Consider the following 24,237-nt stretch of genomic DNA (forward strand, 5'->3'; position numbering starts at 1 on the left):
TATGAATGGCCTAAAAAAATAAAAAATTTAAATCCAAAAACACTGTCAAAAGAACACACGTCTTTGAGTACAGTGATATAATTTGTTGATTTCACAGCCTTAATGAAACTAACATACATGCAGACATAGCCACAGAATCAGTATATAGTACCACAACTACCGTAGAGTGAAGGACAAAACTTCTTATTTTCAACATGACTGCACTGGTTCAAGATAAAGTTGCTGTAAAAAATATTCAGACTGTAAACTCACTGATAATTGAGTCTCTTCTACAAGAGGCGTTTTACAGTCCACAATGTTTAATAATCCATGTTTAATATTGTTTTGCAAAGGTTTGTGTTTTTCACATTATTGAAATGTTGCTGGAAGTCCATTAGCAGGACTGTACAGAATGTTTTACTGCTTATTATTTTTAATAATGCCACAGTTTTTTGTTGTTATTGTTCCTGGTTTCATTTGATAGACATTCACAGCCCATATTTTAATTTGATGTGCCTGTAATTACCACACATTGGAAATACTGCCTAGTAAAAGATAATTGTTTATACAAAGGCAAGGTTATTTTTAACTGAAAACTTTTTTTTAAAGTTCAGTAACATCTCATCTAAATATTTATTCTTGTAATAAACTGTATAAGCCTGGTGACACAAACACACACAGTTTTACAGGGCCAGCAAGCTTTGTTCTATACACAGCACTGTCAAAACATTTTATGATTTTAGCTGAAGATTATCAGCAGGAGCACTGACAGCCACTGGCCTGATTAAATTAACTGTAAAAACCCCACCAGTGCGGTGGACTGCAAACTGAACAAGCCATCAACGGAAAAATCTCCAACATGACAACACAGCGTAAGAACGCTTTCAAAAAGAAATAACGCTGCATTATTTACATCGCACGGGGAATGTAATCACTCTGTCAGGAGAGCTATGTCTATAGAGCTATGTTTCCCACAACAGAACAATAACGGGAAACGATATAAAGGGGAAAATGCTTGAAGGTTGGATAATTTGAAGGATTAATAAGCAAAATACTAGAATGCTAGAATTCTGCTGACAGAACTCTCAAATGTGCATGTGGAATATACAAAAAAACCAAAGGTGATTGACCCCACAGCAGCACTGCAACAAACCTAAACCCAAGCAATAAATATTCAGGACCAAAATAAATATTTGAGCTGTGTCACTGAAGGCAAACATCTATCCCGCCAGCAAATTTCGCAATCATAAAATGCCTAATCTCCAGAACGTGTTTGACTATCTGCCCAGCCTGCAGCCAAAGAATGACAAAGGAATATCATATATCAATAACCGAACAATAATTGCACCTTCCACAGAAATGCATTTTCAACCTCAGTGGTTTGCGAAATTACTCTAGCTCCTGTTGTCACTAGTACAGACAAATGCTAACCCGATCCCAAAGTTTTCCTGTGAGAGCTTGGCCTCGAGTTTGGTATGCATTTTTTTCATATCAGGCACGCAAGAGCAAGCCATTTGGGGATTGGTCTGACCCTCCCTTTTGATTGGTCCAGATCACTCAGAGAAATATGCAACGTGTCAGAAGATCTGTGCTGCACCGTCCGCATTGGCCGTTGAGTTTAAGATCTGGATTTTTAAGAAGGAGAATGTCACTGGTGATGTCATAATTCCAGTGCACCTTTGAGATGGATGCCGAAGGAAAGAAAAAAAATCTACCATCCCAGGACCTTGGCATGTTGGGTAATGTGGCTTTTTGCATTACAGACCAACATTAGCCTTGGGAGAAAAAATAAACGATACACTTCATAAATGTTTTACAACCTCTGTATTTTCTCCGTGGTCACATTCGAAGCGACAGAGGGGAAACCATTCACTTTGATCAGCAGACATTACAGGGGCAGCTGTTAGAAACAGTAATAGCTCTTGGCGATAAGACAAAACTGGACACCCTCATCAGCTAACAAAACAAGCAGTGATGACCTGACCCTCACCCCCTTATCATGGTGACCAATGACATTTGCTGTTCTTCGATACTCAGTATGGTGCAAAATTTAAAAAAAATAAGAGGTAATGCCCAATGCTGGCTATGTCCCATTTACTGGTACAGATGGCAGCAAAAAAAGGCCAAGAGATGTTCTCTCCCTCTCTCACTCTCTCTCTCTCACCCTCTCTATCTCTACCTATCCATCTCTCACTTTCTCTCTTTCTTCTCACTAACTGTTTCTTTCTCTCATTAAACTAAAGAGGAAAAAAGGCATTTGGCACATGTATGTAGTCACTGTCAAACAGATTTCCTTTCTGCCACAACTTTCAGAAGGATGGCAAAGGGCTTTACAGCTCAGATGGCTTAAAAGATACCGCAGATGTACTTGGGACAAAAGCTGCTTGCAAATTTTTCATTAGCATAGCACTTTACCAATTAGACAAATTTTTAAATATTGGTTTTAAAAAGTACTTTGTAGTTTTTTTTTTTTTAATTGCAAATATTTTCACACTTAAGTGGGCACCACTAAGGGAATTTCACCACTAAGTGCTGGCACCACATTTCCCAGAATCCCCACAACTCTCCTTGCAGTTGCAGACTATGTGCTAACCCCTACAGCTGGAATCGATGACTCTAGTCTTTGGAGGACACTAATCTAATGTTTTTTTTTTTTAATTTGTATTATTATTATTTTTTTAATCACCAGCAGCCCCAGAACTGATCGGGGAAGTTGAGCTGGTTACATCATAAGAATCACAGGTGCGGGGGTGTACAAATAGGACTGATATGTTCATGAATGCCACGCAAAGTTCTGCTTTCAATCATAACATAATTAAACTAGCCAAATCTGTCATTTGATCTGACGTTGTGGACAGTAAAGAGCAACATTTTTAGGCTGCACATAATAGCTTTTGTGAAGACTTTTTACTGGGGTCCAAAGGAAAAGTGAAGTTGTGTAAAAAAGGGCACTTTGAAAATTAAACCACAGTAACTGTTTGAAACATGGCATACACTGTTTTTCACCCCTGAAATAGTTAAATTAGGGTCTTAAAGAGCAGGAAAAGCCCTATTTTCAGACATATTTGAAACAGTAGAATATGATTTGACAAGGCAATGAATACTGGTTTGATTTCATAAAGGGATCATATGGGAACTGCCATGGTGCAGGTTCTTTTCGTCAGTCAGAATATTAATATTTATTCGTTTTTAGATACAGCACTACAAAAGACCAATCAGAGCAGCACAAGAACAACCTGAAGGCAAACATACAAAAACCCAAGAACCAAAAAAACGAGGAGGGACTCTAAATAATAATGAACTCAAAATAAAGAACATCAATATGAATGATGACATGGAAGCAATCTGACCAACTATTGGGAAAGGTCAGTTCAAACTTACTGTTGACCTAAAAGACTATAGAAAAAGGAACTTTTGGAGGACTCAGTATAGGACTAGACTTATAGGGAGCCCAGGCAAGTTACAGCAGCATCACAATAGTGAACACGTGTAGTCAGCAGCACTCTCAGAAAAGGTACATTTATTTTTGTTATTTAAAGAACAAATTTCCCAAATGCATCCTGGAATATTCTATTTGGTTACTAATAAGTACCCTTTACAAGCACAATAAAGGTAAAAGGTACAAATGAGTTATTAAACCTATGGCTAGGGGTACAGTATTATGTACCACCATAATGACAAGCGTTGTACATTTTTAGGCAATTTTTCATACCTTTTTTCTGAATAGTAAGTAATGGTCAGTATTTCAATTACATGCATTTAAACCATATCTTTAGAATACATTTGAGTACATACACAGTCAAAGCGTGCATAGCCTATGCGTCGTCCCCCGAACCCCCTGGATTGTAACCACACTTAGGGCTGTAAGTAAAGAGGCTAGATCCGTGCCTGGTACTGGTTCGAAACAAGCATTTATCTTATCAAATAGCGCTGTCACACGGGCTAGCCTAAGCCAGAGAAAACCCACTGCTATGCCTTTAAGTGGGTCTGCTGCAGTAAAATAGGCCTGTAGGCACAAAAAAACAAATAGAGTATTTGAGTAAAGGACAAATCAGTTTGTAATCGTTTAGAGAAAATCGTAAAGTGCCCCACCCCTAATTTTGTCATTTGTCCTTTATGGGCTGGGAAAAATCTTGATTGTTATTTATAACATGATACCTGATCAGACATATTCCTGAATTTTCAAAATACTCTAACTACACCCATGTGTCCTTTATTATTTATTTAATATTATTTTAAGCAAATAATCATTAAAACACACTTTTGCTTGTAAATGCATGTGCTGGTATCAACAGATGTTTAACCAAATGAAATGAAATGAGATACGTTTGTGACTTGTGATCACGGATAATCAGAGTCTAGTTTGCCCAAACCCCCTAGTAACAAAGATTATCTTGGCCAACCAACTTTGAATCCCTCTAACAATTATGTAGGGCTGCCATGGTCATCGGAATCTCTGCCATGATCAATATTATTTCTCTTCCAAGACACAGATCCTTGCTTCACTGCAGTTAAGAAATTAGTGCTGGCAGACCACTGCATGCTTTACAAAACTGGGCACGACATAAGGGAAGCAACTGCTGTACTTCAGGCCTTTGTCATGCTATCTAACAGACAAATACTTGTGCAGAAAAGCAACTGGAGGTTATCTAGAAAAAAATTACATGAAAAGAATAAATGTAGTTCATGCCTTTTACAACTAAACATAATACTTTTCAAGAAATGCACTTTGGTATTTTGTAAATACAAAATATTGCATTTTAATTCAATATGCCTTTTTTCTGAACTAGTATTTTATAGTTCATTTTGATACATTTAGGGTATAGCTCTGGGGTATTTTTTTAATGAAAATAAATTTTAATGCATTCTTGCCCACGTCTGCAGGGACTTTGGGGGGAGGGGAGCAGAGTGGGGGGGGATTTACCTCCCAGCCACTCTCCTAATGCCTTAATTGCTTTCTATGAGCTTATTAAAATATTCTTGGAGCCCGTGGCTGTGACCGGACAATGAAACACCATTAATATTATTTTTTGGCACTGCAATTTGAAGCTTAAATAAGTAGAATTGCTCACCACGGCGGAGAACAAGCCAGTCGGGAAGGTGACCGAGCAAGACTGTGGCCCTGAAAGTTTACTTCCTGTGTCCCACAGGATTTTTTTTGCAGCTGGTGTGGATCGGCCACGCCTTCTCTAAGGTCGTCAAGCCGATTCTTCCGGCTTGTTCAAAGACTCCACGCCCCGCTTCTCCCCCCTCCCTCGCTCTTTCTCTCTCTAGCCGGCGGTGTCATGTGCAATCTGTTTCTTTCAACTCTGGATGAAAAAAATGCAAATTAAATGACTGGTGTCAGTGCACCTCTTAGGAAATGTCAAGCTGTATAAGAATAGCGTAATCTTATAACTCTGAAAGACACCACAATTTACATAATGATGGCCTCAGCTTTTCTTTTTCTATTAATGTAGAGGTTGGATGCATAATAATCGTTATCAATATTTTATGTGTAGGACCGCGTGTGATGTGCATACTTGTGGGACGCAGTACCTGCATCCACACCCAGGTGCTGTGTTCTGTGTGGCTTCTTTACGGCATGCTCTCCCTGCCCATCACCTAGTGTACGTTACTATAGCGCTGTAGAGCAGTGCTGTGGTGGGCACCATGGCAGGCGGCAAATGAACAAGACAGACAGGAAAATACGGACACAGAGGGCTTTCAGCCTCTTATTTAACCCTTTAACCAGTCGAAGGACAAAAAAACATCAGAAACGACTGTTCCCCAAAGACCAACAAAAAGACACAGCTTCCAAAAAAAAGAAACACAAACAGTGCCTGATAGGTTTGCCAATCAGGCGCTTGCGATAGGTTGGCTGTCAGAAAGGTGTCTTTCCCGAGGACAAAGGAACAGGGCTTTACATAGCCCTGCCTGTGAGTGGGGCCGGCGCTGTCCGTGGTCCTGCAGCAGCACTCCTGGGTAGCAGAAGTGACTGAGGTCCTGAACGGACAGCGCCCCAAAACATGCGCACAGCCTCTCTGCCACCCACTCCCCCCCTGGATCCATTCACCTCCCCCCCCCCCCCCCCCGCAACTTCCTGCCACCACAACTCCTTAACGACAGCACACAGGGATTTATATACGAGCAAAAACACATAACCCGGAACCATCCGTCATCGGAGAGACGCGAGATGGGGATTGTTTGGCAGTCGTGATCCGGGCCCTTGATAAAGTTACTCACAGCTGTTCACCCAGGCTGCTGCTAACCGATACGTTCCACGCACTAGCAGGATTGCTCTGCGCTGATATGGACAAACAGTCTAGTGAGGGCCTCGACTACAGCAGGGTCCTAGAGGTTCAAAAGAGCCGCTTTTCAGAGACACCCACAATCCATCACTGCACCTGGGCACATACCAAGCTCGTCGACAGCGCTTTCTTTCACTTTGGAAGGTCACGTTGTGGGGATTGCTGTATTTCTGTGATAACAGCAAAGCGTGGAGGAGGATTTACATTCTCACAGGTGACATATTAATTTTATGTTTAGGGTTTTAAAACAGTGTGGGCTGCCATTTATCTTTCATAGATAAGCTATTTATTTTGGCTTACACCATAAAACCTGTGCGGGTGCCGACATCTATTTCAAGGCTATGAAAAGCATCTGACCCCTCACAATCCTCCAATGCAGTGTGTTCACCCCTTTAAGATCACAAATATGTGATTAGAATGTTCTTTCACTGAACATTCTAATGCTGATGCAACAATCATTACCGGTAACTGAAAGCGACAGAAAAAAAACATTCCAAAAAACCTTCTCATCAAAGGGTTGATGCAAATTTGTACGTTTCGCCAGGTGTCCGACTGCCTACTTCACACGAGTGCGAACCAGGATGAACAGCAGTTCTGAACACACAGTACAAAGCACTGACAGAGCTGAGAAATCAAACAAAATCTGCAGCCATGCGAGAGAGAGGTTTTCCACAGGCTCCGTGTCCTCTAGCAGCGTTTGGCCATGCTTCGAGAAAAAATCTGCAAATACACACGACGGGACAGATTCGTAGATTGGGTGGCAAGAAGTCGCTCATCGCAAAATTTGATGGAAGGGAGACAAGAAATGCTAATAGAGATTACGGCCCCTCCAGCTTCCAGATTAACAGCAGTCGGCAGCGGAGTGTTTGAATTCCCAAACAGCGGAACGAGGAGAAAAATAACCACAGCAGTGGAATGACGTGAGAAGATGTCAAAAGAGGACATGTGAAGCTGCCCTGATAACTCTGTTAGCTCAACTTCAGTTGCAGTCATTTCAAAGTCAGGAGATATCCAACTCTTTCTAGAAATGACAACATAAGCCTAACTTGAATAAACAGAAATTTCCAAATAGCAAATAGCAAATATACTTTCTCATACAAGTGTGTATATTGTAGCACAAAGCAGTTTTTTTTTTTGGTTTTTCCTCCATGCTGAGAGATTATTTTGTGCATTGAAACACTCACTCCAGCTCAATGATGAGAAATTCATTCATGATGAATGTAAACAGCGAGATGATGTTGGAGATGGACTGGGTGTGAAGTGTTTAAATGCACTATAAATTCACTGTATGATCCACAACCCCAGGTTACAATGGGTGTGTGATTTGTTAACAGGCACAGTGATGAGAGATTGATCACATTCATTCACCACGTCCACATTCTAATACACTCCACCGATCTTGTAAATCGAGCGGGGTAAATTATGACTTCTCCAGGCAACGGACATAGACGGATTAATTCCTTCACAAATCTAGCTTGAGGGCCTACAACAGGAAAAAAAACAAACTACAACCAGACCTTCAGACTCAAATAGGGGGTATTAACTGTAAGACTCTGTCCTGCGAAGGGGGCCCCAGTTTCTTGGGTTATTCCAGTCTGTTGGATGGATCTGCAGAAACGGGGTAACTCTCGAGCCCGATCTTAGAGCAACGTGGCAGATTTCAATCGATGGTTTTTTCATTGTCGCATGGAAAGGCTATTGCCCTGCGCAATATACATGCTAAGATGTCGATTTAATCAATTTCTCATTTAAAATAATTATATGCTCCAGTTCTAAAGTTTATAGGCTTTCTGCGGAGCCGTTCTGAAGATTAAGTATCGGTGGTGATGTTTTGCCGTACCAGACGTGTGAGGTTTAACCGATGGAAAACTGAAATACACTGCCTCGCAAAACTCAGCCTACAGCATTTATCACAGCTAATTTCATCTGAACGTTAATGTTCATCCGACACTCTTCGCGTCAACAGCTTCAGTTTATTTTCAGCGCTGTAATTTTTGCATTCATGTGGGATCCTCAGTCTTTTTATGCAACGTTCAAGCCTAATCATGTGAATTAGTACATACTGTCCATCCTGTGAACTTCTCGCAAATCAGACTGGAATAGTTAAGCTTGTCTCTGTTCATTTTGTCCTGGAACAAGTTATGTTGTTCTATAAAAGGGATGAGAAACACATGTACTGTACAAAAAACGTAAACAGGTCATTTTTAGAGAGTATATGTGCTTGTGCATGAGTGTGTATGTGTGTGAGAGAGAGAGGTGACAGAGATCTAATCTTTGAATTTGAGAGAGATAGAGAAAAGGTGTGTGTGAGTGTGAGAGAGAGAGAAAAGGTGTGAGAGAGTGAGAGAGAGAAAAGGAGTGAGAGAGTGAGAAAAGGTATGTGTGTGAGAAAGAGAAAAGGTGTGTGTGAGAGAGTGAGAGCGAGAGAAAGAGAGAAAAGGTGTGTGAGAGAGACAGAGAGAGAGAAAAGGTGTGCGAGAGAGGGGCAGTCCACACAATGCTGCCATCTATTTGCATGAGTGGAGGAACGCCTCTCCTCCCTTCAGGTCACTGAAGCGTTGCATCAACAAATTATCTGTGTAATGAAAAGGTGCCACGAAGGCAGGACTGTGCAAATGTGAAATCAAAGAGCCGCTGGAGCCAGAGAGCCATCGGAGCAGGGCTTCCACACGAGGCAGGCCTAAACATGCGCTATCAGTACCCACGCTGGAGCCTAAACATGCGCTATCAGTACCCACGCTGGAGCCACACTAAAACAAACCTGGTGCTGCTGACAGGGCACTCCCCCCCCAGATCCAACCCACCCCTATCTGGGGAACATGTTTTCGGTTAAACCATGTCCGAAAACATGGGAATTTTAGTGAGGGAGTTATCCCAAATTCAGCAGCTAATTCGGGTTTCGTATAAAACTTCAGTCCAGAAGGGCTGCAGTGTGTGCTGGTTTTGGGCGTGTCCCAGCATGAGTGATTCGTTTCAGTCATTGAAGAGTCCACACACCTTGTTCTCAAGGCCTCAACTGGCTGCTGACTGTAAGGAAATCACAAATACCTGCAGACACTGTGGCCCCCCAGGACTGGAGTTTGACACCCCTGTTTTAAAAGGTCCAGTTGTCAAGTGGTTCATTGATGCCCCTGTCTTTGACTCTGATCAGTCAAAGTGACACAGACCAATATCCACAGACAGAGAATGATGTCATACAACCTATCAACGCGACGGATTGCCACAACCGTTACACTGAATGTATTCCGGTGAGAAAAGAGAAACAGGTTGCCACGTCCTCGTTTAAATTCGGTTTGAGTTTGAGTCTGAGTTCCCCGGAGGATTGAAGTTGAAAGGACGTGGCAGAATGACAGTAAATAACGTGGAGGACCCAGAGCAAGAGGCAATTACACAGCATGGAGGATGACACCCTGGGAAAAAGCCCGTCATGATCCGCTGTAAGTGTCTTAATGATTTTACCATAATCTAATTGTGTGGAAGACAAACTGAGAGACTTCTTCAATAAATAACAGCCAGAGCCGCCACTGAACTGTGAAACAATAAAGGGTTTATCTCCACAATGTAGGGTTTAATAACAGTGCAGTGTTTAATAAAATCCTTAAAACCAGATCTTTCCCTAAACTCTATCTGCAAAGCTTTTTGTCATTAACTTTGAGCAGCAGATATATGCAAGTGATACTGATTGTACCGACGTACTTATTGTACATCGCTTTGGATAAAAGCGTCTGCCAAATAAATGTAATGTAATGTAATGTAATTATTGGTTCTTCCCAACTCATAGTTTCCTAACTCACAGTTTCTGACACTATGAGTTGGGAAATTACTGACATCAATAAAAAAAAAAGGTTTGGGGGAAAAATGCAGCATTTGCTTTTCGTAAATTCTTGTTTAATTCGTGTTAAACTTCTGGGAGATATCTGTAAAAAGTTCTCAACAAAAGATCTTTTAAAAAAGTTGTTTCTACCCTTTCCTTCAGAAGATAAAGTTTTTATGAAGTTTTTTTTAATACTGAAAGCCTTGTTTCCGTAATTACGTACAAGTAAGCAAATCTGAAATCCTTTCACGGGTCCTCAACTGCTCCCCATATCTTCTTTTCTACAAATTACACTTTCAAATTGTGTTTTTGTTTCTCACTCTTTAAAATCGGTTCTTTATCAGTTTAATGCATAAAAACAATGCATTAAATGCATGGCTTCTGGAGCTTAACTAAGTCCTGAGGCAGTTTGTAAGCTAAGCTAGTAACCGTGCAGAATTAGAATTTAAAGGTGCATCCATTTTAACAGTTCGCTACCCATGTGCTAACAAGAACAAGGGAAGTATCCATTACCACAGTGCATTCTGGGGGATCAGAGGCCAACAGTAATGAAATGAGAAAACTTCCTTTCAAACTATTATTTTAACAAATACTGAAACACAAAATAATTTCACTAGTAAATGGCCTAAATTAATCAGGACTGTCGGCTTTAGCTGTTTTTGAAAGATAATACGGGCCTTTATATTGAGGGGGGGGGGGGGGGATTCTTTGCAATCATATTAAAGAGAGGGGAACTTCTCACATTAATATCAGAATTGAACATCCTGGAGAAAATGTATAATTTCTAGTGTACAGCAAGTTCTTTGCCTTCCAATAAGACTGGCTACATTCAGTTTTAAATGAAGCTGCCCTTCAAGAACAAGACTCGTAATTAGGTTGAATTTGACCGATTACTTGGCAGGCAACGCATAGACCATCTCTCATCTCGTCTTTTTTTAAAACTGTCTTTTAAAGTAATGTAGCTGACAGGAGAAAAGATAATCATAGACTGACAGCAAATAAAGGCCACCCAAACTACGCTCCGGTAACAATACAGAGAAGACGCACTTTATCAAGTTAATTCATTGGCACGTCAACTGGCTTTGATCAAGGAGCAGCCCTTAAAATGACCACAATTGTGAACTTGTACTTCACTTGTGATTAACTGCCACAATCACCATTGTGTAACAAAACCACCCCATATTTCTTGGTCCTTTTTCAGCATCTGCTTTTGTGTCTGCTGAAGTTCTGCACACAGTTCAATTGTTTTTCTTCACCAGAATGAGCTTCAGCCTTTGAATATAGAATTTCTTTTTTTTTTTTTTGGTAATTAGAGGCACTCGATCTCACAAGGGCCAAGGGGCCATGTAGCCACACAGTATAAAGCAGAGGTCATGTAAAGCAGTTCTGTACACCTGTTCTGCTGCCCTGAACATAAAGCACCCAAACATGTGAAGCCAGTCAACGAAGAGGAAAACAACCACAACATGGATGTGACACATTTTAACACAAAGGCGATGTGTTAAACTACAAGGGGGGAGAGGGAGATGAATGCCTTTCACTTTATAAATAAATACAGTATCACTTTCCTGCTCTATTGTTTTACAACACAGTTATTCATCAGCTCCATTTTATGCTCCACACTGGCATCGAATAACACCGATGTTCTTTGTAAAAGTATAGAAGTACTCAGAACAGTACTCAGTCAGAACCAGAACATACATTTTTACAGCCAAGGTAAACTAACATTAAAAAACAGCATTATTAACACTGGTATTGCAGCTTTGTCTAATCCTCTTCATGCCATTCATCACCAGTATAGGTGATTATTCTAGGTGGCAGATAGGGAACTACACTCCCAGTTCAAAGCCATCCTTCCCCATTCACATGTAGAAACAGAAATATCAAAGTACATACTTTGAACAAATAAGGTTTCTTTTTCTTTCACTTGGAACACCATTTTATTGACTGCTGACAGCGTTAGCAGGACTGATGGTCTTGGAGAGCTGTGCATTTGCTTCACAGAATTCCGCATCCCCAGAAGCGGTCAGATTCATACTGTGACACGGTGCATATAAATAGGCTTAACTGACAGTACAGAGAGGAATAACGACGACTTCTAAAGTGCGTTTTAAAGGAGTACAGTGCGAGTGATGCACAGGAACATACAAACTAATGTGCTGTAATTACTCATCTACGCACGTAATGCCTCTAACAACCGGATTTCACAGAGGAAAGAGGACAAATGTCAGTTCACACACACACACATACACGCTGTCCTCGTTTAAAAGCTACATTTGCACTCCTTTTGTCGGTTATACTCTTGACCATTTAAACTTCATTTTCTACAGTACTCACTCTGTCGATCGTGGATGTTCCCGCCAAAATAATTACAGTGCGATTCCCAGTGACTTTCACTCCTGACATTTTTGGCAGAATTACATCTGCAGTTTTTTCCAAATTAGTGTGGACTCTGAGGACCTATTTTGGGTTTTTTTTACCATCTGTACGCAAAGAAATCAAGGAAAGCACATTCCCTTTCCATACAGAAATTAGCACGGCACACTGAATGCACTGTACACTTGAAAGGAATTCAAAATTAACTGTAATCCAGCATGGAGATGTGATGCCAAAAGTACAGTTTTTTCCTCACGGGGAAAATCACTGCTATTAAATTATTTCAGAGTTGCCCGCGGCGACGTCACGTTACACTCATGATTGATAGCATCTAATTGGCATCACCTATATTAGCGGGTGACATCATGACTGATGTCTTAAACCTTCAAAAGAAGGGTAAAAATGTCAACGCACGTCAAGGTGCCCCAATAAGCAGCTCGCTTAATTTCATTTTTGTACTACTTGGCTAATTTGCTCTTAAATAGGTTTCAGTCCACGCTGTCAAAATTAAATGAAAACATCCACACCTAGCATCCAAAAAAAAAAATAATAATAATCAACTGGGCTTCCGAGTGGTTCTTTAGTAAAAGCTTTCATTGCAACAGTAGGCTGGGTCCTACAGATGAAGGATCGAGCCTCAACCTCAGCTGTGTCACCCGGTAAATATGACCACAACAAGGGACACAACTGGCCTTATCTTGCCTGGAGTCAGATTGGTTTTGGCTCGAGCTCCTGCAGCCAAATTAAACCCATCCATCCTTCCGGTGACACGCTGGGTGGCCGTAGACTACCACATGTTTTCAGTGAAGGTTATACCCTGTCCTCAGATAGATGTTCTCTCCTGTAGCACTGTGTGGACTGCACGTGTGTAGAACAGTCACTGGCTCTCAGGTGACTGGACTGGAGGGGAGTACATGCTTCACCTACAGCTCCCCTGGTCTGCTGGGAGTACAGGGGGCAGGGAAAGGGGGGGTGTAAATGTAAAAAAAAAAAGATGTATTAAAAATTTCAAAATAAATAAATAATTCACTGATTCTGAGCGGGGGGGGGGGGGGGGGAATCTGCATCCTCTGTAGCTGAGGGAGCTATTAAAAATCGGGAAACACTCCAAACGGCAAACTCCAGGGACCTCAGGTGCGAACAGCACTTCCCCGGCCCTTAATATTAATGACGTTTGGATTGCCACAGTTTCCAATTTGCATAGAATATGAGCAGCGGTCACTCACAGGCTCCGAGCGGCGCCGCGCTGCGGGAGGCGAATGATTCAGAGGTTTTCGTGCAAGCTAAGCTAACGCGGCGCCTGGACTGCAGGTTCCGTATAGGGCCACACACATTAAATACCAGCGTGGAAGACCAGGCTCTGCGTGGCTGAATCTGACGCTGTGACTCCACAGCCTGTTAGCATGCGGGTGCTGCGGACCGCCAGTCTGGGCTGGGTAGAGTAGGGCTACACAAGTGAAAGAGTGAGGGGAGAGAAAAGGTCCTTGCTTCTTTGGAGAGAGTTTAAAGGCCAGCCAGAGTGGCTGCACAGAGAGAGAGAGATGGAAAGACAGAGGGAGAGAGAGAAAGAGCAGCAGCAAAAGCACCACTGTACACATAAATGTTATGTGTTACCAGTTCAACATGTACATGTTATAATATCCATTAACTAAACACTTTCAATAGTTTTTTTTTTCTCCTCCCTTTTGAATTATATATATATATATAAAATGCTTTGGCAATATTTGCTGTATGCATGTCATGCCAAAAATGCATATTGAATTGAAATTTTAATTGAATTGAGAAAGAGACTGTACAGAGAGATAGATTGCACAGAGAGAGATAGTGAAGGAGAGAAAGAGTGGGACAGAGAGAGAGAGAGAGAGAGAAAATGCAGTCTTACTATGAATGCAGTGCGTGTGTAAGATGAACGCCTTTCGCATCAGGAGTAAAACGTGTCGCTTTCCCGCTCTTTTGTCTGCAACGCCGTCATTAATCGGCTCCACGCAGGCACCAACACACTGCTCATCTCACGAAGCGCTGAAAAACTGCGAGCCCGTTCTACAGCTGTTTGCGCGCTAATCACCTGTTCATTTCACAGCCATCGCAGCGAAATTATTTTTAGAACAAGTGAGCAGAGGAAAACTGGGTTACGCCAAACTCGCGCACATCGGTTCGGCTCAAATCCGTGATTCACGCCGACGGAAATATCGAAGGGAAGCCAGGCTCCATTTTGCTTTTTACTCATTTTATTTTTCTGTACGTTCAGGCTGAGCGATCTGGACCACCCCACACTCTCAGAAATAAAGGTACACAAGGGTACAAATTCTGTACAAGTACAAAACTGTACCTCTAAAGGTAGTAGTGACAAGCAATTGTACATTTTTTTCTGGTAAAGGTACAGTTATGTACCTTCAAGGGGTACTGCCACAGTGACAAGCGATTGCACCTTTCTAGGTACTGAATGGTACCTTTTTTTCTGAGAGTGTGCAAGCTCCAGCATAAGCTAGACAATATCATGAGTGACGGACTCACTTCTCCATCAGAAAGACCTTGCGGTGTGCTGTTTCACTTGGGACCGTGGTGTAGTACCGTATTTCCGAGTGTTGTCGCTAGCCCCTACTGTTGTGTCTGACTGTGTGCAACGGGAGCTCCCCTAACCGAAGGCACTTGTTCAGCAGCTCTGCGGATGTGCAGTTAGTGCAGTAATTTCACGAGTCTAATTTCCTTTTCCAGCCAAAATAAACATGCGGAGGAACATCGAGCGCCTGCGCCCTGTGTGGCAAACTCGGCGTCGAGGGCTAATTCCCTCCCTGCTGGTGAGAATTCCCAGCCCCCCCCCCCCCCAAGAGGACTGCAAATCACAGCGCTAATTATCATGTGCGGGCAGTGCTTACCGCCAGAGGCCTACAATGACAGGATTGTGGGCCCTCTTCACAAATGCCCACTGATCCAATTCTCAACACCCTTATGATCCCCCTTACATCCCCCCGCCCCCTCCCCAAACCGCCCCCCACGCCCTAAACCACACTCTTTCCCGGACCTCCGCCAGGGGGGTGAATGGACAAGGGGGTCTAAATCCAGCCGCCGGCCCATTTGATGTGTCGGGACTGAGGGCTCTCTGTGTGATGGGGAAACCGCTGGGGGACTGGCTGTCCTGGTTACTCCACTGCAGGGTCAACAACTTCTTCCCTCCGCAGATTTGAGCGATGAGAGACGAGAGAGCGATCAATAAACCTCGCTGCCTTTCGACACTCGGGCCTGACCACAGGCTCCGCTCCACAGGAGCGCCGATGTCATCGGGTCAAGTGGTACCCGCTCCGCAAGGGCATGGGAGAGGCGGGCAAAGGTTCGATGGCGGGGACGGGCCAATCAGCCGGTCCACAGGAGGGCTGCAGCTTCATCAGGAACCTCCTCAAGGCAATCAGTCAATCAAGCTGTCGCAATCCTGATCGACTTGACACTCATATCCGTTTAAGAACTGTCCCAGTAAGGATGTGAAAAGAGCAAATCGCTATAAAAAAATAAGGTGGCACTGAATAAATAACTATGCCTAACTGAATTATGGGTAAGGATCCAGGAGGGGTGTGGACTTAGGGGACTCGAGAGAAACACACGGTAACAAACTTAGTTTCTGTGTAGAACAGGATCCTCTGAACGGGAACGTCAGATTGGAGGAAGGAAATTGACAGAAACACTTCTGAAACCATCGACAGGAAAGCGACCCATCCGATGGAAAAATGAAGCTGAGGCCCTGACCGCCACCTTCGGTCTAGGAACCAGGCGGTGGGGTGTGGGGGGAGCGGGGGGGTTGGTTGGCGGAGTGGGGACAAAGTGAAAGTCAGAGCCAGCCTTTCGGGCATAAAGAAGATTACTGAGGGTTTGTTCTAAGTGCTCGGGGGAGCAGATTAACCATTATTACCACCCGGGATGTGAAGGAGACGATAATCGGAGGCGGCCTTGCCCTTGCGCGCGGCATCTGATGTTAATTGAATCCGGGGCCATACGGAAGGGTTTACCGGTTCGCGCTGGGATTATGAGGACAATGACAAAGATACGGTGGCCTTTGGACAGAGAGGGACATTTCAGACAGATTAACAGCACACAAAAAAAACAGATTACCAAGTGCCACCAGACCGGGAGAGCCATTACACGGAAGGAAAGAAATTTTTAAAAATGTTCAAGAAATTTGGATACTCTGCTCTCAGTAAATGAGCCATTTCTAGATAACACACCACTGACAGCTTCAGTTTTTCTCTGACAGATGAATTTTGTCCCCAACAGAAATGGCCATTGAGATCCATGCAAGAAGCTTCTGAAAGCGAACCTCATCATTTTGAAACATAGCCATGTTACTGCTGTCTAAACCGTCAACACAAGTCATAATAAATAAACGAGTACTGTTTTTATGATTTTACCCAGTAGTCATTTTCTGAACCCAAATATCTATCACCTCAGACAATAACCTTAGTATATGTAGTTAAGACTTTCAAACTAGATGATGAAGACCTGAAAATCAATATTTGCAATGAACAATAAAATACAACGTGTTATCCTTTAGGCCAGTGGACGCCCTTATACAAGGCAACTTCGTATTTTTACGTGTTTTCCATTTAAACATTTCAACAATTCAAGTAAATCGTCAGGCTCAAAGATACAAAATAAAATAACCTGCCATTCAAAACTACACAATTGTGGATATACATATAACAAATCTGTTTCATACTGTTAAGGTGCATGACATTATATTGACTGACTTAAATGGGACACAACAAGCCAAACCTTCCAAAGATATACTTGCAAACCAGGTGCCAAGCAGATTAACAGTAGGTAATATTTTTATTAAGAAATGACACATTCATAAACTAAAATGGGTTTTAAGAAAAAATCACAAACATTTTTCTTTTATAATGAGTTTTTCTCATGCTTACTTAAATTACATTCTCCCAGCTGTTCTACGACAGTAATTGTTCATCATGATATATTCAATGGGCCCTATTCTGGTCTTTTTGAGGGATTTGAAATATGTTCTGATATAGCCTAAGTCTTTGATATTGTGATATTCACTATCTAGGTCTGGGAAAATATGGATTTGTTTAAGTCTTTGTCTTACTCTATCATCCAAAAAACAGTACCAATGAATCTTTGCTGACAACAGGGGCGATTAGGCCAATCCTCTGTTTTTCTTTCTTGAAAGTCCCCAGACTTGATGCTCAACAGGTTAAATAACCTCATCACCTGTGCTAAACCATGTCTCTTAATAAAGCGCTGACTGTGCAACAGCCAAAGTCCCTATAACACAGGCTATCGTAATTAGTTTCCACTGAATAAATAAAAGACTTTAAAATTGTTTAGATAGATATACAAAATTAATATAGATAGTAAATATGCATCCATCCATTGTTCTACTTTTAAACATTTAAACCGAAACCCGTTCGACTGAAAATCAAGTTTCTCTTGAAATTTGTCGATAAAATAAGTTCAATAAATGTCTCCTTTATATGCGTGTGAACATAGTTATACTGCACGCAGTATAATGACCCTTACCATGACCCTTCACGCAATTACCAAGTCGGACTTCTAAAATTCTGTAGCAGCTGAAAATTGAAATTGAAATGCGTGTCCACGTGAACTGTTAAACCTCAAAGGGAACGGGGGCATGCGCGTTTAACATGCTGTCAATGGCGCATTATTGGGAAAAATGCTAATTTCCCCGAAAGTATAACATGCCTAAAGCCGCGATGCTCTTGTTAGTGAACGTATATCTATCACAATTGTGAATCAATGCCTTTGGGATAACTGTCCGTCAAAACAAAAAACGATATTCCCACTTACCGATTCTAAGGACTTGCTGCGAACTCAACCAAATCTTGGCCATAAAGTAAAACAGTGAAATGAACAGTCCCTTCCTTTTCTCCATGGTACACGTTCTAGAGTCAAATTTAACATTGAGCTCTATTTTCCCTCTATTTCACGCTGCTAATTTTCACGTTCTTGTTTGTATCCGTACCGCAAGGAAATTGGCAGCCGACCCACATCTTCCTCTCTCGCATTCTGGTGAGAAAAAAAAATCCTCCAGTAATTGTTGGTGGTAAGCTCAGAACGAGCTCCGTCTCCCAGTTCTTTACCCCATCCGTGCTAACGGGACAACGCTTCCCTCTTTAAATTGTCCAAGTAACGCGTCCCTCACTCATTTCGACTCAGTGCATACTAAGAACCGAGACACAAAGTGGTGAAGAGCGGACAGCGAACGTCCCTCTCCGTGCGCGCTCTCAAATGAGGGCAGCCGAGCCGCTGATCCCCAAGCAGGGATGCGACGTGAAGATTAACTTCAAATCTGGCAACATTCGCCCTCGACAACTTCTTTGCTTTAGTACATTGAGGAATGATTAAATCTTTGCTCGCGTCCTGATGGAAACGCAGATCTAATCTTCAAAATAGTCTCTGACGCTCCCGGAAGATTAAGTACTTCTCTCTCACACAGTTCATCTTCCTGGATCTGATACAAAGGGTTAGTTACCCCCGCAGTTTAACTCGCTTGCAAAGAGACGCTTTGTTTCAACTCGCCTTTCCATTTCAGTGCTTTTCTGCTTTTGCGAATATTCTTCTCATTAGCGGGACACTAACTTAAGAAAAGCGCATGAAAAACAATCATCTCGTCCGCTAATCCTTACGAGTGGGGGCCAGTAGTAGATTGTAAAAGAGCTTTCGCCATCAAGTGAACAGTTCTTTAGGAGCGGCAGAACGAAGTGCATGTTCAAAATCATTTGGCTGTTTGCTAATTGTAGCACGATAATGCTTCCCCGCAGAATGTCGCCGAGTGGAACCAAATACTGACATAAGCACAATAATTGACCAGTTTAGTTTACCAGGCATTTTAATGTGGAGCAGTAACTACCGCAGTACTCGAGTATTATATACTGTATGCTGCTTTATGAAAATATCCCCCGCTCAATTTTGAATCCACAGATTCACGGCGCAGGCTGATTCTGAGAGATCCCTTTGAAACATGATTTGTTTTGCAATTAAACCCCATGATGCATCTCTGTCAATGGCATTCGGCGGCAGAACAAGGATTAATTCGACAATATGTTGTGCAAACAATCCGACGATGCTCGGCCTACTCGCAGTACTTTCCTGGAAATAACCACTTAAAGTGGAATTTAAAAAAGTACTTTGCTTCAGTGGAAGGTATGATTACAAATAAATAGACAATGATCGAAATAGATATCACGCGGATGATTGCAGAAATATTTTTATAATAACAACAGCCAGACAACTGCACGTAATAATTCAACAATTTAAGTAAGTAAAACCTATGAGTTTTTAAAAATTACTATATAGTTTTGCAAACAAACACAGGTATACACAACACGAAAAACAAGACATTTCAACTGTGGGTGAGCTTACGAAGAATTTCTTTTTCCAGGTCAACTATTCGAGGAGCATCTCTGAGAACGGAGAGGGATGCGATAAGAGCTGTTTATTCAGTTTGAATAAGGTGCATTGAAAGCAGCCACGTGTACTCTAGTACCATCTGCTGGGGAAAATAGCAAACGACAGTAACAGGAAGGACTATAGATGAAATATGGACTTCATATAGAATTCCCGTTGTTTTTCGTTCTATTTTAATTTTTTTGGAAGTTGATGAGAGTACAAAAGCATTCAGAAAGCCAGCCTTTAGTTTTTAAAATAACAACAGCATTGTTTTAGTCGTTATGCTACCATTGAAATTGCAGTGATTTAGTACTTTCAAGCATTACTGAGTTAGGGCTGACTGAGTCAGATTCTCCATACACTCACTCATTGATCTCCCTTAAATGTAGTACCTCAAGTCACTGTTCAGGGTAAAGTCACCCCCCCCCAACAGCTCCACCCCGACATCTTTCATACAACTACCTGTGCTATTCAGCTTTCAGTAAATTAGCATTTGAATAAGTATGTGTTTCTGGACAGTACCTGAATAGACCAATTCAACACAAAACAAACACAGAGACACCCGTGCTGCAAAAGAATAAAAAAACTGGCCAGCTCTTTATAAAATAATCTTTGCCAACATCATGAATATTACTGACACTGCACTTTTTTTGTACTGTAGGCTTACGGGAGTCAGCATGTTATGTGAAAACAAACAGCTATTCATCTTTGTGGATGGATTCACAGTTGGCAGGAATGCAGGTATTCAAAACAACATCTCTTCTGTTTGTATTGATAACATTCATGGTGGCCACAATGCCCTCTCAAATCTGCTTTTGTCGTGTCACATAAAACAAGTACGAATAGAATCATTTTGTTTTCTGCTTTTAAAAAAAAACAATAATTCCTACCCTACACTTGCTGGTACATCTTACATATATTATAGTACACCGACAGCACTTGGCAGACCCAGTGGGGCGAACCCTTCTTGTCCGTTAGGCTAAAGGTGACGGGTTAGTTGGTTCGTGGTTGCAGCTCAGATGATTTCGCCTATGCTGCTCACGCTGGGCGTTTGCGGCGCCACCATAGAGGAGTGGTACCCGATGAACACCGGGCCCTGGTTCACTGGCTGAAAGTCGGTGTAGAGCGTGTTGTATGAGGCGGTCTGCTGAGCTCCGCTTCTGGGAGGGAAGAGAGCGGCCGGGTGCCCCATGTATAAGGAGTTTCCCGGGGTGGACAGGTTCCCCATGAAGCCAGAGGTGGAGGCGGAGGTGAGGGGCGAATGCTGGTGGAACGAAAAGCTGGGAACCCGGGGCTGGCTCTGGGCGAAGCTGGTGCTGAGCGAAACGGGCTGGCTGAACCCCCCGCTGGGCGGGGCCGCGCGGCTCAGGGCCAGGCCGCCGTCGAACGGGGAGGGCCGGTCGCCGAGGAAGCTGGGTCTGTTGACGACGGGCTGGTACCCGACCAGAGCGGGCCTGTGGGCCGCGGGGAGGTACCCTATCAGAGGCGGGTTCTGCCGCCGGAGCACGTCGAAGGACCCCGAGTCCTCGGGCACGCGGCGGCACACCAGCATGAGGCCGGAGGCGAACAGGAAGCCGCCGGTCACCCAGCCGATGTAGAGCGCGTCCCCCAGCTCCCTGCGCTGCGCGTCGATCAGCAGCGGGTTGTAGAAGTCGCGGATGATCACGTGACCCGTCCAGGAGACGGGGACGAAGACGCAGAGGGAGGCCAGCAGCAGCATGCCGCCGGCCGAGATGAGGACCAGGCTGCGGGCGCGGTCGTTGTCCTGCAGGCAGGACATGCAGCGCATTCCCGCCATGGCGATCAGCAGCGCCACGCCCGCCAGCGCCACCGAGCAGCACATGAGCCCGCGCGCGGCCTGCAGGTCCGGCGGCAGGATCAGCAGCGAGTCGTACACCTTGCACTGCATGCGGATGTTGGCCTGCCTGTAGCAGTTCATCCACAGCCCCTCCCAGCGCGTCTCCATGACGATGATGTTCTCCCCGATGAAGGCCGTCACCTTCCACATGGGCAGCCCCGTGGTGGCAGAGGCCCCGATCAGACCCACCAATCCCAGGCACATGGCCACAATCTCCAGGGTGCCCTGCACCATCTCCCACTCAGCACCGGGGCCCAGTTCTGCAAGGGTGGAATGAGGCTGAACACAGTCCTGAGATCAAAGAGGTGGAGTAGAATCCTGAGCACAATGAAGGTGAACAAAGTTCTGAGATCAGCCAGGTGGAGTAGAATCCTGAACACAATGAGGTTGAACACAGATGAGATCCAAAATGTGGAGCAGAATCCTGAACACAATGTGGTTGAACACAGCGGAGATCACAAATGTGGAGTAGAATCCTGAGCACAATGAGGTTGAACACAGCTGAGAACACAACTGTGGAGTAGAATCCAGGAAAACCTTGTGTAACTCAGCCCTTACCCTTCTGAAATGAAACGGTGAGGTATTGTATCCTGTTTGCTCCTTGTTGTGGGAGAAAGATTCAGCTCTCTCCTGATTGGCTGAGTCGAATGAGGGTGACTGGGTAGCTGCTGATGGTGTGTTTACTGTCTCTAAGACCTAGATCATCACACCAGATTTCAGCCCAGCAAAAACAAAAACTGAAGAAAAAAGTGCTTCCTGACATCATGATGTAGTATTTGTGTTGCCAGCATTAACAGTACTAACTCCCATTGAAATTTCCCCACCCCAACCGCATTCTTTAATAGCATGCGTGATAAATTAACATCTCTGACATTTTGTTCAAATATTGAACAAGAAAGTGTGTAAACCCATAATGACACTAGCCAACAAGCATAACTTTTTAGCACCAAATTAAATCAACTAAGAAATATTATCCTGCAGTTATTAGTGCTGACATTAATAGCCAGTTTGGCTGAAAAAAAGGTTCATACAGCAGTTCCTCCCCTTTCATGGATTCAAGGATTTGTATATTAGTGGCGCACCAATGCAATCCATACTGTCTCCCAGACACCTTGACAGGCTGTTTTAATTGTGTCTGACAGCAGGGAAATGATCAGACATGACACAGTCTATCTTCCCAACGGAGTCCATTCCAGAATAACAAGAAAATAGTGATGCGTGGTGGCAGATATCGTATGTTGTGTCAAATATTTGATGTGGAAGTTTTATATGGACAGTTTTGGAAAATTGTGGTTCATTCATCAAGCCTTATTTTTCATTTTTGCGATCACTGTAAATGTGATCGCAAAAATTAGCTTCTCGTTCTCCTTAGCACGGAAGTAAATGTCGTAAATATGGATGTAAAAGCTATTACCGGGTTCTTGTGGTTGTTGCTAAAAAAATGCTAAACAACTTCTCAGCACCAGTCTCTGCCAGTTGCAGAGATTCTGTTGAGACAGCAGTACGCATAGCATGACTTAAATAAATACATAATTTGTAAATAAATCGAAGCAGGCTGGAACCTTAAAATTGCATTTACTTTCAGCCACTTGTTGCCAGTGAACTAGCAGGGAATGACGTGCTCTATTCTATTGCCACCACTCCACCATTGCAATCATGTTAATTATCATATTCACTTTGATTCACCACGTTAAGTCATTATTAATTTTAAATTTACATGTTTGTTCAAAAATTATTAAAACGCACACATCTTTCAGTTATGTAATTTATGATTCTTTTTTTATTGTTACTTTTGCGTAGGGAATCAACCCCACACTTATGCGGAAGCCTTCTGTTGGTACACGACAGTATTCCTGGGATTTTACCATTCAGAGGGCAGGTATGGGCTGCTACCAAAGGTAAGCGTCACCTGTAAAGCTATATCGAACATCCTTTTGCAAGTCAATGGGTCGTGTATTTATTGTAATACTATTGGCTTCCACTAGATGGAAACAGCCATTCGAGGAAACCGACGCAAAAAGGTGACGGTTGATGTAAATAACGATGACGTGTCCTCCCTGGTAGCATTGCGGGGCTGTAGTCACGGACTCCGCCGATGGGCGTTCGTTGGAATGTTCAGACATTTGAGCCCACAGTAAATAGGTAGATTAGGTGCTGCCAAGCGGAAGACCATAAATATCACATATACACAGCGCCAACCATTTATCACTTGTTTCCACGGAAACATCTTCATACAGGCCATTTGAAACCCAACAGAGCATTTCCGAATATTGATATTGCTAACGTGGCATCCAGATTAGCGTGTTATTATTTAATACCTGTCAAAATCATGGTTTAAATTGAATATATTTGGGTGGATAATAGGTAGGCTATTTTAAATAGGTGAAATTTAAACAGAATCTCTATACAGCGTGAGAAAGTCACCTTATGTATTTCCGTTTACAGAACTCAAATAAGGTAGATCTGATTTATATTGAAGTTGAAACAGTTCTTAATACACCATT

General features: G+C 42.9%; 2 protein-coding genes across 3 annotated transcripts in view; both read right to left on the bottom strand.

The window, feature by feature from the left end:
* The window catches only part of LOC118208883 (glutamate receptor ionotropic, kainate 1-like), a 53,508-nt gene extending 34,272 nt beyond the window's left edge, over nucleotides 1-19,236 (bottom strand). For both annotated transcript variants that reach the window (XM_035383841.1, XM_035383842.1), the window contains exon 1: nucleotides 18,274-19,236. In XM_035383841.1, the coding sequence (XP_035239732.1) occupies nucleotides 18,274-18,358 (85 nt within the window). In that variant the 5' untranslated portion in view covers nucleotides 18,359-19,236. The remainder of the gene's footprint in view (nucleotides 1-18,273) is intronic.
* Nucleotides 19,237-19,370: 134 nt separating this feature from the next.
* On the bottom strand, nucleotides 19,371-23,157 carry LOC118210373 (claudin-8-like). The gene has a single exon (XM_035386500.1). It carries the CDS (start codon nucleotides 21,965-21,967, stop codon nucleotides 20,891-20,893), a length of 1,077 nt encoding a protein of 358 aa, XP_035242391.1. The 5' UTR covers nucleotides 21,968-23,157; the 3' UTR covers nucleotides 19,371-20,890.
* Nucleotides 23,158-24,237: the final 1,080 nt, after the last annotated feature.

Source organism: Anguilla anguilla, chromosome 12, assembly GCF_013347855.1.
Source record: "Anguilla anguilla isolate fAngAng1 chromosome 12, fAngAng1.pri, whole genome shotgun sequence".
NCBI lineage: Eukaryota > Metazoa > Chordata > Actinopteri > Anguilliformes > Anguillidae > Anguilla > Anguilla anguilla.

Coding starts and splice junctions, on each gene's coding strand:
- LOC118210373 (XM_035386500.1), bottom strand. CDS start 21,967: ATGGTGCAGGGCACCCTGGAGATTGTGGCCATGTGCCTGGGATTGGTG.